This window comes from Lissotriton helveticus, chromosome 6 (assembly GCF_964261635.1).
Source record: "Lissotriton helveticus chromosome 6, aLisHel1.1, whole genome shotgun sequence".
Lineage (NCBI taxonomy): Eukaryota > Metazoa > Chordata > Amphibia > Caudata > Salamandridae > Lissotriton > Lissotriton helveticus.
The window spans coordinates 236908284-236923704 of record NC_136067.1 but is presented as its reverse complement, the minus strand read 5'-3'; the positions used below and the strand labels follow the sequence as shown (position 1 = coordinate 236923704).

Sequence of the window (15421 nt, the reverse complement as noted above, 5' to 3'; positions counted from 1 at the left end):
TTGTTTAATGTATATCTGTAAAGGGAGAACAAATCCATTTCCTCTCCATCACTTGTTGTTATATTCCAAAATGCAACATAGACACACCACATTTTCACAGTGAAAACTGACCCTTTTTTTGCAAAGTGCCTAGCTGTAGATTTTGAACCCTAGCTCTGCCGGCACCTATGGAAACCTAGCAAACCTATACATTTGTTTAAACTAGACACCCAACGGAATACAGGATGAGGTGACTTGTGTTGCTCTCACCAGGTTCTCTTACCCAGAATCCCTTGAAAATATCAAGCTTTGTCAAAAAAACACATTTTTCTCACATTTTTGTGGTGGAAAGTTTTGGAATCTGTGTGGCTCCACAAAATTCCATCCACACCGCATTCCCCAAAGTCTTCCAAGAAAAATAGTACCTCACTTGTGTGGGTTGGCCTAGTGCCCGCACCAGGAAAGGGCCCAAAACGCAATGTGGACGCACCATATTTTCACAGTGAAAATGGACCATTTACTTGCAAAGTGCCTAGCTGTAGATTTTGAACACTAGCTCTGCCGGCTCTTGGGGATACCTATCAAACCTATGCATTTTTTAAAACTAGACGCCCAGTGGAATCCAGGATGGGGTGACTTGTCTGGCTAGCACCAGGTTTTGTTACCCAGAATCCCTTGCAAACCTAAAACTTTGGAAAAAAACACATTTTCCTCACATTTCCGTGTTGGAAATTTCTGGAATCTGTGTGGATCCACAATTTTCCTAGGTCTCGCAAAAAAAATGGTACCTCACTCACGTGGGTGGGTCAAGTACAAATGACAGGCAAGGGCCCAAAACGTTTTGAGGAGACATCAAAATTACCTATCACAAAGCTACCTGGTTTTACAAAGGGGAGACACCTGGGTTTTTGACCCCAGGCTCGGCAGCCATTTTAGGAAACTACCAAACCCACACATTTCTAAAAACTAGACACCATGGGGAGTACAGAGAGGTTTGACTTGCATGGATTCCCAACGTTTTTCTACCCAGAATCCCCTGCAAACCTCAAATTTAGCTGAAAAAAACAAATTTTCCACATATTTTTGTGGAATCATTGTGCCGGCACAAATGTCCTACCCCACAGTGTTCCCTTAGTCTCCCGAGTAAAATGATACCTCACTCGTGGAGGGGATGGGAAGGGGGGGGCAAGGACCTGTGACTGGGAAGAACCCAAAACATAGGGAATAAGGGTATAGCACCGAGAATTCAAAGGTCTACATTTAAAAAAAATGTTTTTAGCCAATTCTGCATTGGACACCCACACAAGTGAGGTATCAAGTTACTATTCCAACTCTAACTTGGTAGTAAGTAACTTTTCAATGTTTGCAACTGTTAGAAGCCATTGATACACTGGAATCCATTCGGTTTTTGGATTGAACTCTCAGAACATGGCCTTTCAAAAATTAAAAAAGTACCTTTTCTTAACACATTTTACGATTCAGAAAAAAGTTTTCCAAATCGTAAAATGTGCTTAGTGCATCAAAAATGTATTATCTCTAATTTACTGAATCTTTAGGTTTGTGACCAGTAAAAAGTTTGCTACATCTTGCCCCTCCATGGCTAAAATATGAATAGGTTCATGAAGGATATTGGTTGATGCTGAAAATGAAAAGACGGGCAAGGTGTAAAGTCAAGTGCTGAAAATACCCTAAGCAACAGTATGTGATGGTGTCTGCAGTTTGTGGATACCCAATAGCACAAGATTACAGGAAGCAAATTCAGAATTGGCTGTGTGAGGGAAGGGCATTGCAGCACCGACAAAGGTCAGTGCAGGCACTAAGGTGATAAGGTGTGTTTGACATTTTTTTTTTATTGCGATTGATTTATCCTGATCTACAGCTTCCATAACCCGAGCAACAGGAGAGCCTGCTCTCATCTTTTGTTGCTCCCGTTATAAATATTTTCTCCCATAGTAAAGGGGATTGCACTGGGGGAAGACAATGCACACCATCTTACCACAGCAGACTGAACAACTCACTTTAGAGCGTTGAAACTTTCCGTTTTTCAGGCAAATGAAGTAGTGGTAACCAGTGGCATAGCAAGGGGAGGGGGCATGGGAAGGAAACGCAGGCATCGCCAGCACCATCCCCCCCCAACATGTGGCCTCCGCGTGGCAGAAAACGCGGGGACTGCCTAGGGTCTAACTACTCCATTGCCCGTAACCATACAAAGGAAGGTGAATTTACTTACACTAAACTACTGAAGTTCAGTGCTGCCCAGGACCATATCTACCCATTTCTAAATGGTATTAAAAATTTCTTTATCCTGCTTGGAAGAAAAGCTTTTGAAAAACCGCATTTCTTTCTACGGTGAAATCAAGAGCTCTCTTGCCTGTAAATCTCGGAGTTTGAAGCATTCATGATGCAGTTGTATTATGGGCTTGTAGATGATTTGTAGATGCGGACATGAGCATCCCTCTCTGGCCATTATGAGAAAGCTGCTTAGATTGTTCAGTGACTCAGTGCTCCTTCAACAAAGGGCAGTAGGCTAGAAGGGATTCACAGATTTAATAAAACATTGGTGGAGAGACTCAGCATCTGGTCTTAGCAAGGCTGATAAAAAGAGTTTTATTAATTTCGAAAATTATATATGTTTTATTTACAGATATAAAGGCAAAAAGTGTGCTAACCGCAACAATACAAAAATAAAATGATTTAAATGTTTGCCATTTTAATAAGCACCTTCTTATTTAAATTAAATGTAGATTGATTATTTCTATGGTGGCTGTAAAAGAAAAGACATGTTTCTATATAATGTTGCACGTTTTGTTTAATGTATTGTGGGTTGGCACCCCTCTGTAGATCACCCTCGTTTTCTCTGTTAGGTAGGCTTTTAGATGAATATTTATCTGAAAGCCTACCTCACCTGTAAAACGATTTAGTTATAGAAAGCATTTGGCAAATTTATATTTGACTTGTAAATGTTAATGCGATTAGTAACTGTGAATAATAGAGTAAACGGCCTAACTGATCATTTTAAGCTAGTATAGCAATGTTACCGTTTTTGATACTCTAATTGTATGCGGGGAATGTTACTGATATCACCATTCTATTCTCTGTTTTTAGGAATTACAGGCAAAGCCGCCATCTGAAATACCTGTTTTTCTTGACAATCTCAGTGCTAATGTAACTGCAGTTCAAACAACCATAACTACATTTGCAACTGTGAATGCAGTAGTTAACATTTTGAAAACTCTTTCAGAAGTTACCAAAAATGTAGACGACACCATGATGCAGGTAAGCTGAGGCTTCGAAAGGCCTCTCTTTGATAACGGGTTGAGAACCAGCCTGCGATTTGATAACTATCTATCAATACAACTAACTTTTAAAACGCAGTTCTATATTGTTGTTGTTTTTTAAACATAGGGAGGCTTATTTACAAGCCCCTTGCACCACCCGTACGTCACCTTTCCCATGTTAAAAATGACGAAAAAGTGGCACAAGGGGCCGTAGCACATTCCAAAGTCAGAACCAGCAAATGTGAAGAGATAAAGGGGGAGCGAGGAATATGAAGAGACAGTGAGGAGGCTTGAAAAGGAGTTACCAACGCAAAAAAGTCGCCGATTTACAGCCTTTTTGAAATTAGTGAAAAACGCTAACTCATCACTGAACGCAATGGTTAATTTAAGAGAAGAGCGGATATGAAAGTGTTGTGTCTTGTGTAGTAGTGACGTGTGCTGTTTGTGTTTTTTGCCAATGGTCTTGTACTCCTGCCGGATTCTTGTTCGAGGCGTCACATGTGTTTTGGATGCATGTGAGAGATGTAGAAACCGTTTGAAAAAGTAGGGAAAAGAAAGTGGATGTAAAATGCGAGTCCAGAATATTGACAAGAGTTGGAATTACCTTTCCTATTGACTTCATTTAGTACAAGCATTGTCTTAGGAATGTCGGGGATGTTGAATGCTTAGACTGCAGGGGCATAAAGTAGGCCCCTGCAGCCCCTGCTTGGAGGGGGCGTGGGGTGGTCCCAGCACATCAGAAAGACCTTAACCTTTCGGGTGAGGCCAACCAGTCCCAGGCCAATGAATATCTGTGAGATATGGGAGACTCCGGAGCCCCTAATCACATTCTTCAGGGGGGCTCCATCATTTTGCGTGACTCCAATGTTTGGCGGCCTTATTTTGATTCTACTGCATTCCCATTTTTTGCACCACCCTACATTTTCAGACTCTTTATCTCACTCCCACTGGCTCTTTTCCATACTTGATTTCGCCCATAGTCTCTAATTCCAACCTTTCTCTTCCTCCTTTCGCTCTGCCTTCCTCTTCCTTGCTCTGGGCCAGAGTCTGATGATCATTTTACCTTTACTATTCTCAGGTGTAGTGCTTCTCAGACAAGTTCCACGCTTGCTCCTGAGATCTTTTTCTAACCATCAGTTCAAAGATTTGAGTTCACCATAAATGGCCTAGGCCTCAATTCCTTGTTCTTTGCTGTCAAGGACTTCCCCCATTGCTTCCCCTTTTCTCTGTTACTGGGCCCACATGCATTTATATATTTATTGTACCAGTAACCCTCATGCCCCTCTTAGCTTGTCATGTTCGCAGTACCTCTTCATTGTCACTATGTCCTGTTCTGCCAGGTGTTTTGAGGTAATTTTGATATGTTTTGCAAGTCTAGAAACAAATACATCCCAGTTAATTAAAAATCCAAAACCCTCAGGAAATCGCATGCTTAGTCAACTTCCCAACCTGAGGCTGGGAATCTGGCAGACTTTGACCCACAAACCCCCAACACATTACTTGAAGATGGTGATTAAGAGTAACATTCCACCCTGTGAGAATACAGGATTGTTTGTATTAGTGAATGTTGAGCCTCTAGCCTCATGGATGGTCTACTCACAAACTACATTTTGTAGTATGTTGCAGCTCACATCCGGAGCAAGTCTAGCAGCACAAATGGCCTGCAACACCCTTTTATAGAAAATAATGGAGGTAGGGAAAGATAATAGAACCCAGTAGGAAATCATGTTTAAATACATTAATTGTTTTCAACTTTTTAAAAATATATATAAATGGAATGTGTTGTTAATAATTACTTTCAAATAAAAAGTAAATAGTATTTTAGTTTAAATTATTTTAATAATATTTTTACTTTAAAAATAAGTGTATTTAAAAATAAATCTATACATAACTTATAGTAGTTTTTAATACATACTAAATAAATATAAAACTTTACTTTAAGTGTTTTAATAAATCTTAAAATACAATACAATTTTCATTTATCATATATAAAGGTATTGTCATTAATATTTAGCATTAGAATACTTTTTCTATTTGTTTTTAAAGTTTAACACACTTTTAACGTTTTCCAATTCTTTATTATGGGGAGATCTCTACCCTGGTGGCAGAGATCTCTGCCTACATGTGAAAAGTTATAAGTTATAACTTTACATTTGTAAATTCGCCTCCTCACTCTACTTTCAGGAGGCCAAGACATACAAGTCTATACTGTGTAGAAATGTACACTCATAAATGGCGAGTAGCCAACAGTAGTAAACTTACAAACAAATTTAAATGTAAACTTACACATGTACATTTTATCACCTGTAGTTTTACTTTTGTGATCTAGTATTAATAGTGATCTAGTGCAGAGTTTATACACCAGATGTTGCTATGAAAACAAATAGAATAGTGACAACACTACTGTTAATTAAGCAGTAAAATAAGAATTATTGCAACATTTTGATGGTTTACTAGTCCTTTGCTAAACCTTCTTATTATGAAAGTGCCATATGAGGTTTTTAAGTCGTCTCCAACACGCATACTTGGTTGAATAACAAACCTGTTTGCAATCAGCTTCAATGCTTGAAGAAGGTCACTGTCTGTCTCTGCAATGGTGTTCTGAGCTGAGAAAAATGCAGCTAAGGCCTGGCAGTAGGAGCCCCTGGCTGACAGCTAAGATGTATGTAGTACAGAGCTTGAACAAAGCTAGGAAGGAAAACTGAAGATGTCTCTTGTTATTTCACAGGTGTTATGACTTAGAATTTAGACATAACTACGTTCAGTTTAGTACAAAGGCAACGTTTATTTAAACCGTTGGTCTTCAAACAGCATTAAAACAACTTATAGAAATAGCCTCAAATTGTCCCAATTTCATCAATAATTCCATTAAGATAGGTAACCTATGGGCAAAAAATAAAGGAAAACATGAATATCCATAGAATGAGTAACATAGTAACGTAATTTCTTAATGTAAACAGTATCAGCACCCCCACTGAAAGTAATTAAACGTTTTAAAGTTAGTTAAAAAATGTATATAATAAATAAGTGCAGATTGATGGAATTCATCCTTTAAAATCTCTATAAACCCAGTTCGATTAGCACCTATATTCTCAAATTCATTTTTCCATAAAAAACTTTTTACAGCCTTCATATATCTTCCAATTGCAATTGCAATATCAAGATTTGGCATGTATGTGAGTAGGTCTACAGTGTGACCCTGTGATTCAGTGCCACATTAAAAAAAAAAAAATAGAGCGTAAGAATAATTTCTGCTGGGCTAAAACTGTTACACAATCTACTAATATATGCGGAATGTCACATTTCGTTCCCAGCGCACATATACAATTGCCATCGGGCTGCATCATTACTGCTTTTATTTTCTCATTTGTCATCCAAGGGTTAATGCCAATTCTCAGTCTTAAAATTTTGCATCTGAGCCAGTCATTAGGTAACGTGCTCAGGCTGGGTATGGGTACCAGGCCTCGTTCAGCCAGGTAGCCCTCATCAATTGAACCGATTTTTTCTTACTCAGGTACTCCCCATCTACCCTACTGGACAGTTCCTGCCCTTAGGATCTGAGTGTACTCTTAGTAATTTCTGCAAACCGTGTACAATTTCTTTCTAGTCTCCTTGGCCCATTTTGAACTACTAAGCCGAATCTCATTCCTACACCATTGAGATGCCTTTTTATACCGCTACGGGATCCTGTCATTTCCAGAACTTTAACAGAGTCACTTCACCCTGTATACTCCAAGATATCATTCCTAGCTCAATTTTGATGAACTGAATCATTGCTGAGCCTGGTAATGACAATAGGGATTTTAAACACTTCACTTCTTCTGGATCCCAGCCACTTTTACCACTTAGGTAAAGAACTTCTGCTCCGCACAGTACTTGAGGGGCTATCATTCAATCAATCAATCAATCAACGCATTTGGAAAGCGCACTACATACCCGTGAGGGTCTCAAGGCACTAGGGGGGGAAGCTGCTACTGTTCGAAGGGCCAGGTCTTGAGAAATCTCCTGATGGTCAGAAGGTCTTCGGTCTGCCGTAGGCGGATGGGGAGGGTGTTCCATGTCTTGGCGGCTAGGTGGGAGAATGATCTGCTGTCGGCGGATGCGGGGGACGGTAGCGAGGGTGCGGTCTGCGGAATGGAGCTAGCGGGTGGGGGTGTGGAGGCGGAGCCGACTGTTGAGGTACGCTGGTCCGGTGTTGTGGAGTGCCTTTTGTGCGTGGGCGAGGAGTTTGAAGGTTATCCTCTTGTTGACAGGGAGCCTGTGCAGGTCTCTCAGGTGGGGTGTGATGTGGCTGCGGCTAGGGATGTCGAGGATGAGGTGTGCGGAGGAGTTCTGAATCGTTGGAGCCGTTTCAGGAGTTTGGCTGGGGCTGCTACGTTGAGTGCGTTTCCGTAGTCCATTCTACTGCTGACCAGGCCTGGGTGACCGTCCTTCTCATTTCGGTGGGGACGCACTTGAAGATCCTGCGAAGCATGCAGAGGGTGTTGAAGCAGGAGGAGGAGACGGTGTTGACCTGCTTCGTCATGGAGAGGGTAGAGTCGAGGATGACCCCTAGGTTGCGTTCGTGGTCGATGGGTGTTGGGGGTGTTCCTAGTGCAGTCAGCCACCACAAGTCGTCCCAGGCCGAGGGGCTGGATCTGAGGATGAGGACCTCCGTCTTGTCCAAGTTCAGCTTCAGTCAGCTGTTCCTCATCCAGTCGGCGACAGCCTTCATTCCTTCGTGGAGGTTGGTTTTGGCGGTGTGGGGGTCTTTGGTGAGGGAGAGGATCAGCTGGGTGTCGTCGGCGTAGGAGATGATGTTGAGGTCGTGCCGTCGACACCATGTAGACCTTGAACAACATTGGGCTGAGGGATGAGCCTTGGGGTATGCAGCAGATGATCCTGGTCGCTTTGTAGCGGTAGGGGGGAGGCGTACGCTCTGTGTTCTGCCGGAGATGAAGGAGGAGGTCGAGTCCAGGGCCTTCTCTTGTATTCCGGCGTCGTAGAGGCGTGTTCGTTGTGTGCGGTGGCAGACCGTGTCAAAGGCGGCTGACATGTCTAGGAGGATGAGGGCCGCAGTTTCTCTGTTGTCTAGCAGAGTCCTGTTGTCATCAGTGGTGGCGATGAGGGCAGTTTCGATGCTGTGTTGCTGCCGACCCTGGACTGGGACGGGTCCAGGATGTTGTTCTCCTCGAGGAAGCTGGTCGTTGTTTGTTGACAGCCTTTTCGATGACCTTCGCCAGGAACGGGAGCAGGGAGATGAGTAGAAAGTTCTTGAGGTCCTTGGGGTCCACCTTGGGTTTCTTGAATAAGGCGTTGATCTCTGCGTGCTTCCAGCTATCCGGAAAGGTAGCTGTCTCGAAGAAGATGTTGATGGTTTTCCGGAAATGGGGTGCAATGGTGCTGCTGGCTTTGTTGAAGATGTGGTGTGGGCAGGAGTCTTCTGGGGATCTGGAGTGGATGGTGTTCATGATCCTGATGGTGTAGTCGTCACTGATGTTGGTCCAGGAGAGCAGGCGGTTGGTGCGGGTGGTGGTCGTGGGAGCCGGGATCTCAGTGGTTGCCGGGGTGGTGACGGCCTCGAAGCTGTCATGGATATTTGCGATCTTGCAATGGAAGAAGGTGTCCAGCGAGTCGCACAAGTCTTGTGAAGGTGGGATGTCGTTGGTGTTGGAGCTGGGGTTGGAGAGTTCCCTCACGATCTTGAAGAGCTCTTTGCTGTTTTGTGCTTTGTTGTCTACGCGGTTTTTGAAGGAGGTCCTTTTGGCGGATCTGATGAGGTGGTGGTGTCTCCAGGTGGCGTTCTTGTGGGGTGGGTAGCTTTCCGGTGTTCGTTCACTGATCCAGTTTCTTTCGAGTTTTCGGCAGGTTGGCTTGGAGGCCTGGAGGTCTTTTGTGAACCAGCTGGTTTTCTTGCTGGTGTGGGTGTTGGAGGGTTTCTTGAGTGGGACATGGGTGTTGGTGCAGTCGTTGATCCACGGTCGGAGCTGCGGGCTGCGGTGTTGGGGTCGGTCGGGTCTGCGGGTGAGCTCTGGGCGAGGGTGGTGGTTAGCTGGCCTTCTGTGACTTTGCTCCAGTGGCGGCGAGGCATCTGCTGGGTGCGGTGGTGGTCCTGATGTCATCAGTGGCAGCGATGAGGGCAGTTCCGGTGCTGTGTTGCTGCGGAACCCGGACTGGGACGGGTCCAGGATGTTGTTCTCCTCGAGGAAGCTGGTCAGTTGTTTGTTGACAGCCTTTTCGATGACCTTCGCTCAAAGTGGAAGTTCAGGTCCCCGAGGAGGATGTAGTCCGTGGAGGCGAGGGCATGTGTGCTGACGAAGTCAGCTATGGAGAAGCTGAACTGTGGTCGGGCCCGGGGGGTCTGTAGACGAGGGTGCCTCTGAGGGTGTCATTTTGGATCTGGAAGTGCAGGTATTCGGCGGTGCTGAGGGTGTTATCGGTGTATGTCGAGATTTTGAGAGTGTTCCTGTGGATGATGGCAATTCCTCCTCCTACTCCGTTGGTGTGGTCCTTGCGGGTGATCTTGTAGCCTTCCAGAATGGCTATGGTGATGTCGGGTGCTGAGGAGGGGTTCAGCCAGGTGTCCGTCAGGAAGGCGACGTCTGGGGCGTTGGTGTCGGGCAGGTCCCAGATTTCGACGGTGTGCTTGCGGGCGGAGCGGGTGTTGAGCAGGATGCATCTGATGAAGTTTGATTCTTCGGTAGGTGGGTTGGCCGGGCTGGATGCGGGTGAAGCTGCAGTTCTGGCAGGAGAAGGGTCCTTGGGTGTGCTTCGGGCGGCCAGGCAGCAGGTGCGTGATCATCCGGCGCTGAGTGCGTGGGGGGCGGTGGAGTTGTAGCGGATCCGGGCATCGTGGTGTTTGGAGTGCCAGGGATTCGGGTGCTGGCCGCAGTCCAGGCGCGGACGGGCGCAGGTGGGCTTGCCTTAGGCGCGCGGCCTCCATATGAGGGGTTGTGGGAGGGAGGAGCAGCTGGGAGGCAGGAGCGGGGCAGGAAATGGGAAAGCAGGGGGGTGGGCCGCAGGGGACAAAGTGGCGGGAAGCCGAATGGGGGAATGGGCGGGGGTTACAGAAGGCAAAATAGGGACACAGAGGGGGAAAAAGACAACAGTGATGGCGAAAAATGAAGAACACGGGCAAGATAACAAAACTAAACACAGTACGCCAATTGGCAGAGCAGAATGCAGACAATGAAAAATGCATGGTATGAACCAGATGCGAGCGGCAGCAGCGGGCTCAGGGCACACAGGTGGGGCTGTGTGGCAGTGAGGGGAGCGAACTGCCTTGTGACAGGGTCAAGTGTCCCTCTCTTTACCGCTGCCCGGCCTCCATATGAGAGGGTGTGGGAGGGAGGAGCAGCTGGGAGGCGGGACCGGGGTGGTGAATGGGAAAGCACGGGTGCGGGCATGCAGCAGCGGGAAGTGGAATGGGGGAGCGGGCCGGCGTTACAGAAGGCAAAAGAGGGGCACAGAGGGGGAAAAAGACTACAGTGCTGGCAAAAAATGAAAAACATGGGTAAGATAACAAAACTAAACATAGTACAGCAATTGGCAGAGCAGAATGAAAGCAATGGAAAATGGGGGGCACGAACCAGATGGGAGCGGCAGCAGCCGGCTCAAGGCACACAGGTGGGGCTGTGTGGAGGTGAGGGGAGCGACCTGCCTGGTGACAGGGTCAAGGGTCATTGCACTATAGGCCTTTAACAGCAGTCTATGGGACGTGTCTCCATAGTCCCGATTACATTTTTTATCCCCCATGCCGATGTAAAGGCCTTTGCTTTCTGGACTCCTAAGTCTGTGTGCCACATTAGAGTACTATCAGACCAGTACCCAAGGTATTTGTACTCACTCACAATTTCAAATTTTAATGGGCCCAAGAACCAACTACACCTGGGGTCTCTTCTACCAAAGCATAGAAATTTGGTTTTATCCAAGTTTACAGTTAAATGCTTTGACACAGTACTTTCTAAATGTATTTAGCTTCCTTTGGTGGCCTAACTCGGTATGATAAAAAATTACTAGATCGTCTGCATACAATAGGCATGATAATTGTTTACCTTTCATTTTCGGGCTGGCAATTCTATCAACCTCTAAGGTCGAGGGCAAATCTTCCAGAACCATGGCAAAGAGTAAGGTGACCAATACACAGCCCTGTCTGAGACCGTTCTCAATAGCTATTTTCGATGTCAAGGACCCCACCATATCCTTAAAGATCTGCACCCAATTCCCTCTTTGTAGCTCTTGAATTATGGCCAGCAGACCTTCTGGGATGTCATATAGGGTCAGAGTCTCCCAAAGACATTTACGGTCCACTAAGTCAAACACTGCCCAGAAGTCCACGAAACAGCAATATAGCTGCCCTCTTTGCTCAATTGACTTCCGTGCCACTGTCCATAGGGCGATAGTGGAGTGTACCTCCTTGAAGCTACCCTGTTCTACGGGCACAATCGACTGCTGCTCCACCTGATCCTTCAGTCTACTTAATATTATTTTTGCAAAGACTTTCTCCCCTATGTCCAGCTGATTGATCAATCTATAATATTTCGGGGCTTTCATGTCACCCTTCTTTTGCATAGGTGTAATTACCGCACCCTTCCAGTTGTTTGGGATTCTTCCTAAATCTAAAATGTCTAAAACCATATGTAACAGAAATTCAGCCCACCAATCTATTTGAGACTTTATTATAATAGCTGGTAGGTTATTGGGGCCTGCTGCTCCGGTTAGCTTTAACTTATTTATAGTGTTCTTCACATTCTCTCCTGTGAAGTCTATTTTTAAATCTTCCTCTGGCCCACCCCAATGCAACGTTTCTCCTACTTCAGGTACACCACGTGTACTATGCAAATCCTTCAAATATTCCTCCCATGCGGCTTCTTCTACCACACAGTTTATGGCCCCAACAGGTTGTTCTGATGCTGCCTGTATCAGCTTCCAGAACTTCTGTGTTTTTTTGTTTCAATGGTTTCCAACAGGTTTTCCCAGCATTCACTAAGGGCTTGACTATGAGTTTGGCTATCCGATGGTCCGTCAAACCCACAGTAGCTGCACTGGCGATCTGACCGTCGTATTATAACTTTGGTAGTTGAACCGTCATAGAACCACAGCTACCAGAAGGGATCCACAATTCCTGGTGGTCTTGCAGCGATCTGAAGCCACAATAGTCTGGCCGTGCAGCATTATGAGTTTACTGCCCTGCTTTTCATAGTGGTAAGCCTGTCATGAAAAGGGTGGCGGTGAGAAAACTAATAGGTGCCTCAGTGCACGAGGGTGCATGCAGGGGGCACACCACTTTCTGCTCCACCAGTTCCTGCACTGCTTGTACTTTACAGTTGTGCTGTGCTGGAACATGTTGTGGCTGTCCCACAGCGCTCTCCTATGAGCCTTTGCATTGCAGCCCCATGGGCCAGCTGCCTCAGGACCACCTGCCGGGTTTACAGATGGAATCCAGCTGACTGGTCGGTGGTGGAGTTCTGTGGTGCAGCCCTGCTCCCACACGATCAAACTAATAATCAGGCCTTACGTTCAGAGCAGAATGCCACACCCATTAGTGCAGTCACTGAGAATACCCTGTTCAGGCTTGAGGTGAATGAAGCAAATTCACAAAAGAAAGTAACAGTGATAAGGTGTGATAATATCCACAAGCTGTTGGCTTTTTTTTTTAAATCACTTTTCTTTATTGAGATTGAAAATCAAGAATAGGCATTCAACAAAAAGTAATTGCTGAATAACATAGCAGATCTCATCCTAACAAGGCAGTGGCTAAGATGTCCAAGAAAAATAAAAGGCAAGAAAAAGGAAAACTCAAACAAGAACCGTGGTATCAGTCTGAAAGTATCAGTCACCAAATACAGATATTATCACAGCACCAAGTACATACAAAAACATTAAATAAAAACAAAGAGTATAAAATGAAATATTTTCAAATATCGGGAATCTCCAAGAATTATTAGCAAAACTCATTAGGAAATTGTTGAGTGCCACCACCCGGTGCTCGAACCCATACCATCAGGCGTTTCTAGCATGGAATGGGTAGAGGTGCCCCATTCCTGCACCAAAACAAACTCCCCATGACGCAGGCATGCTTGCACCATGGTGCAAGAGTGTCTGCACTGGCGCATGGGAGCTGTTTGTGCTCCAGTGCAGGAGAGAGCAGAGGAATGAGACATATTATTGTCAATATGTCACATTATTGTTCTTTGGAAGAGCCTCAGTGTGGCGAGGCCAAAGGGCTTCCGTTGCCACGCTGCAACACTTCCTTGTAAATCTGCCCCATAGTCTCTTTTCCGCGGGTGAAGAAAGCTTTAGGGTTTAATCTGGGATTGGTTTTGAATTAAATCTGACAGAAGGCATCTCAAGTGTGGTGGGTATTGGCAGTGCCAGACACTTCAAAAATAAGATTGTTTGCAACATTTCAGTCTGCTTCTACCAAAACCTGCGCCTTGTGAAAAGAGGCATGGAGTCATGTGAGCGAACTGAAGAAGTCTGCTATACAGCTGGTTAGGGCATACATTGATATGACAATGAGGCCCATTGTCCGGATTTTAAGCTTAACATAAATGTTGTGCCCCCCCAGTTCAGCCTATGACTGTATAACTATGTGGGACAGTGATTTAATCGAGCCCCTCACAGTGTCTGTAGTTGAAGGGGAGTTGACCTACTGGCAAAGATGACCCAGTCCACCCAGTCTTTGCAGAAATAGTCACATACTGTAGGGGTCAAGTGTGTGTCCTGAAGGAATGCTATGTCTCATGGTACATGCAAGTAGATCGCGGAAGATCACAGTAGTCTTAGAGAGAAATTGAGGATCATATCTTCATAACTGGTAAGGGATTACACTATTATGGCAGGTCAGAAAAGAGGTTGGGTACTGAGAGTGAGCATAAGAGATTTGAGTAGTAGTATGTCAAAGGCAGAGTGGGGGTAATTGTGGCTGGCACAGTATACAAACTGAGGAAAGGGTGGTAAAGGCAATTGTGAGAAGGTCATCCTTTTTGCCCTGATCACCCCCAGTTTTAGATCGAGCGTAGCGTTGCAGCGCCTGCGCTGCTCGCTTTGCGAGGCATTCAATATTCAGTATAGCGTGGAAGTTCCGACCATCTTTTACATTGGCCTGGGTCCTAAATGCTGCCTTCCGATTGGTTTTAGGCCTGTTAGTCTCTCCTCATGATGCCCATGTCATCATTAGTCACCTTCCACGGCTACTGGACCCTTTACTCCTAACCCTTTTTGCTTCCCTGTCTCCCCCTCAACCCCTCCCGCAGTCTGTGACTTCTCGGCCCCCCTTGCCCCTTCCCCACTCCCATTTGTGCCTTCTCGCCCACCCGCATTGCTTGTTTATTATAACTTTAGCTTTATTAGCCTGCTCCATCATGGCAGTATGCAGTAAGTCTTGCACAGACGCAAATATTCGCTGTTATTTGGTGCCAAGCTTTGAAGGTAAGAACTTGCCATCTGAGTCGAGCTCTGGCTCTTCACTTTCATCTCATATCGGACGAAAGCATGCGTATGGTAGACCGAAAATCCACAGGGCGAATCACCGACTGATCTATACAGAAGAGCCAAGGTAGCGCCTACCTTAGAACACCGGAAATGCTGATACACAGTACTGTGCTGTGTACCCTCTTGTGTGTTAATGCGACAGATCGGGCCATTCTCCCACTAGCTGTGTACTCTGTGTTGCACCGTATTGTTCTGAGCTGAGATTACATATTTTTGAAGTATTCTCACTTTTTCCCATGTGTGCCTTTGGTGCTGCAAGTGATTTCTTTTGTTTATTCATGGTGCGTGGTTCTCCGATAACCGCTCTAGGGCTCTACTAGTGAACTACCATGCTGTATTATTTGTATTTATAGAATGCGTAGGACGGCATCCATAATGGGATGCGGAAAAGGAAGCAACCATAGAGAGAGAACGAGCCAGGGACTGGTGAGCATGTTGGTTGTTGTTCCATGACCTCAGTATCTCATGTCTCAGGTCCACTGAGAAGCCCAACACCATAGGTGTCTGGGGGAGTTGTATGTCCATTATGTTAGCTTAAGTGCAAAGGTCACCTCATTAATCCTTAGAGCATTCAAAGAGCCACAGAACTGCTCTGGGACCCCATGGCAACTTCATGCTCTACACCGGCTCAGGAGATCCTAGAGTGGTTTCGTGACACCCTGGCAATCCCCTTGGCTCCCAGGGAGATC

General features: G+C 45.5%; 1 protein-coding gene across 1 annotated transcript in view; it reads left to right on the top strand.

The window, feature by feature from the left end:
* LOC144762471 (adhesion G protein-coupled receptor F5-like) overlaps window positions 1-15421 on the top strand; it is a 937058-nt gene that overhangs the window by 760792 nt on the left and 160845 nt on the right. Inside the window, exon 21 of the mRNA XM_078647684.1 lies at window positions 3085-3255. Within this exon, the coding sequence (XP_078503810.1) occupies window positions 3085-3255 (171 nt within the window). The remainder of the gene's footprint in view (window positions 1-3084; window positions 3256-15421) is intronic.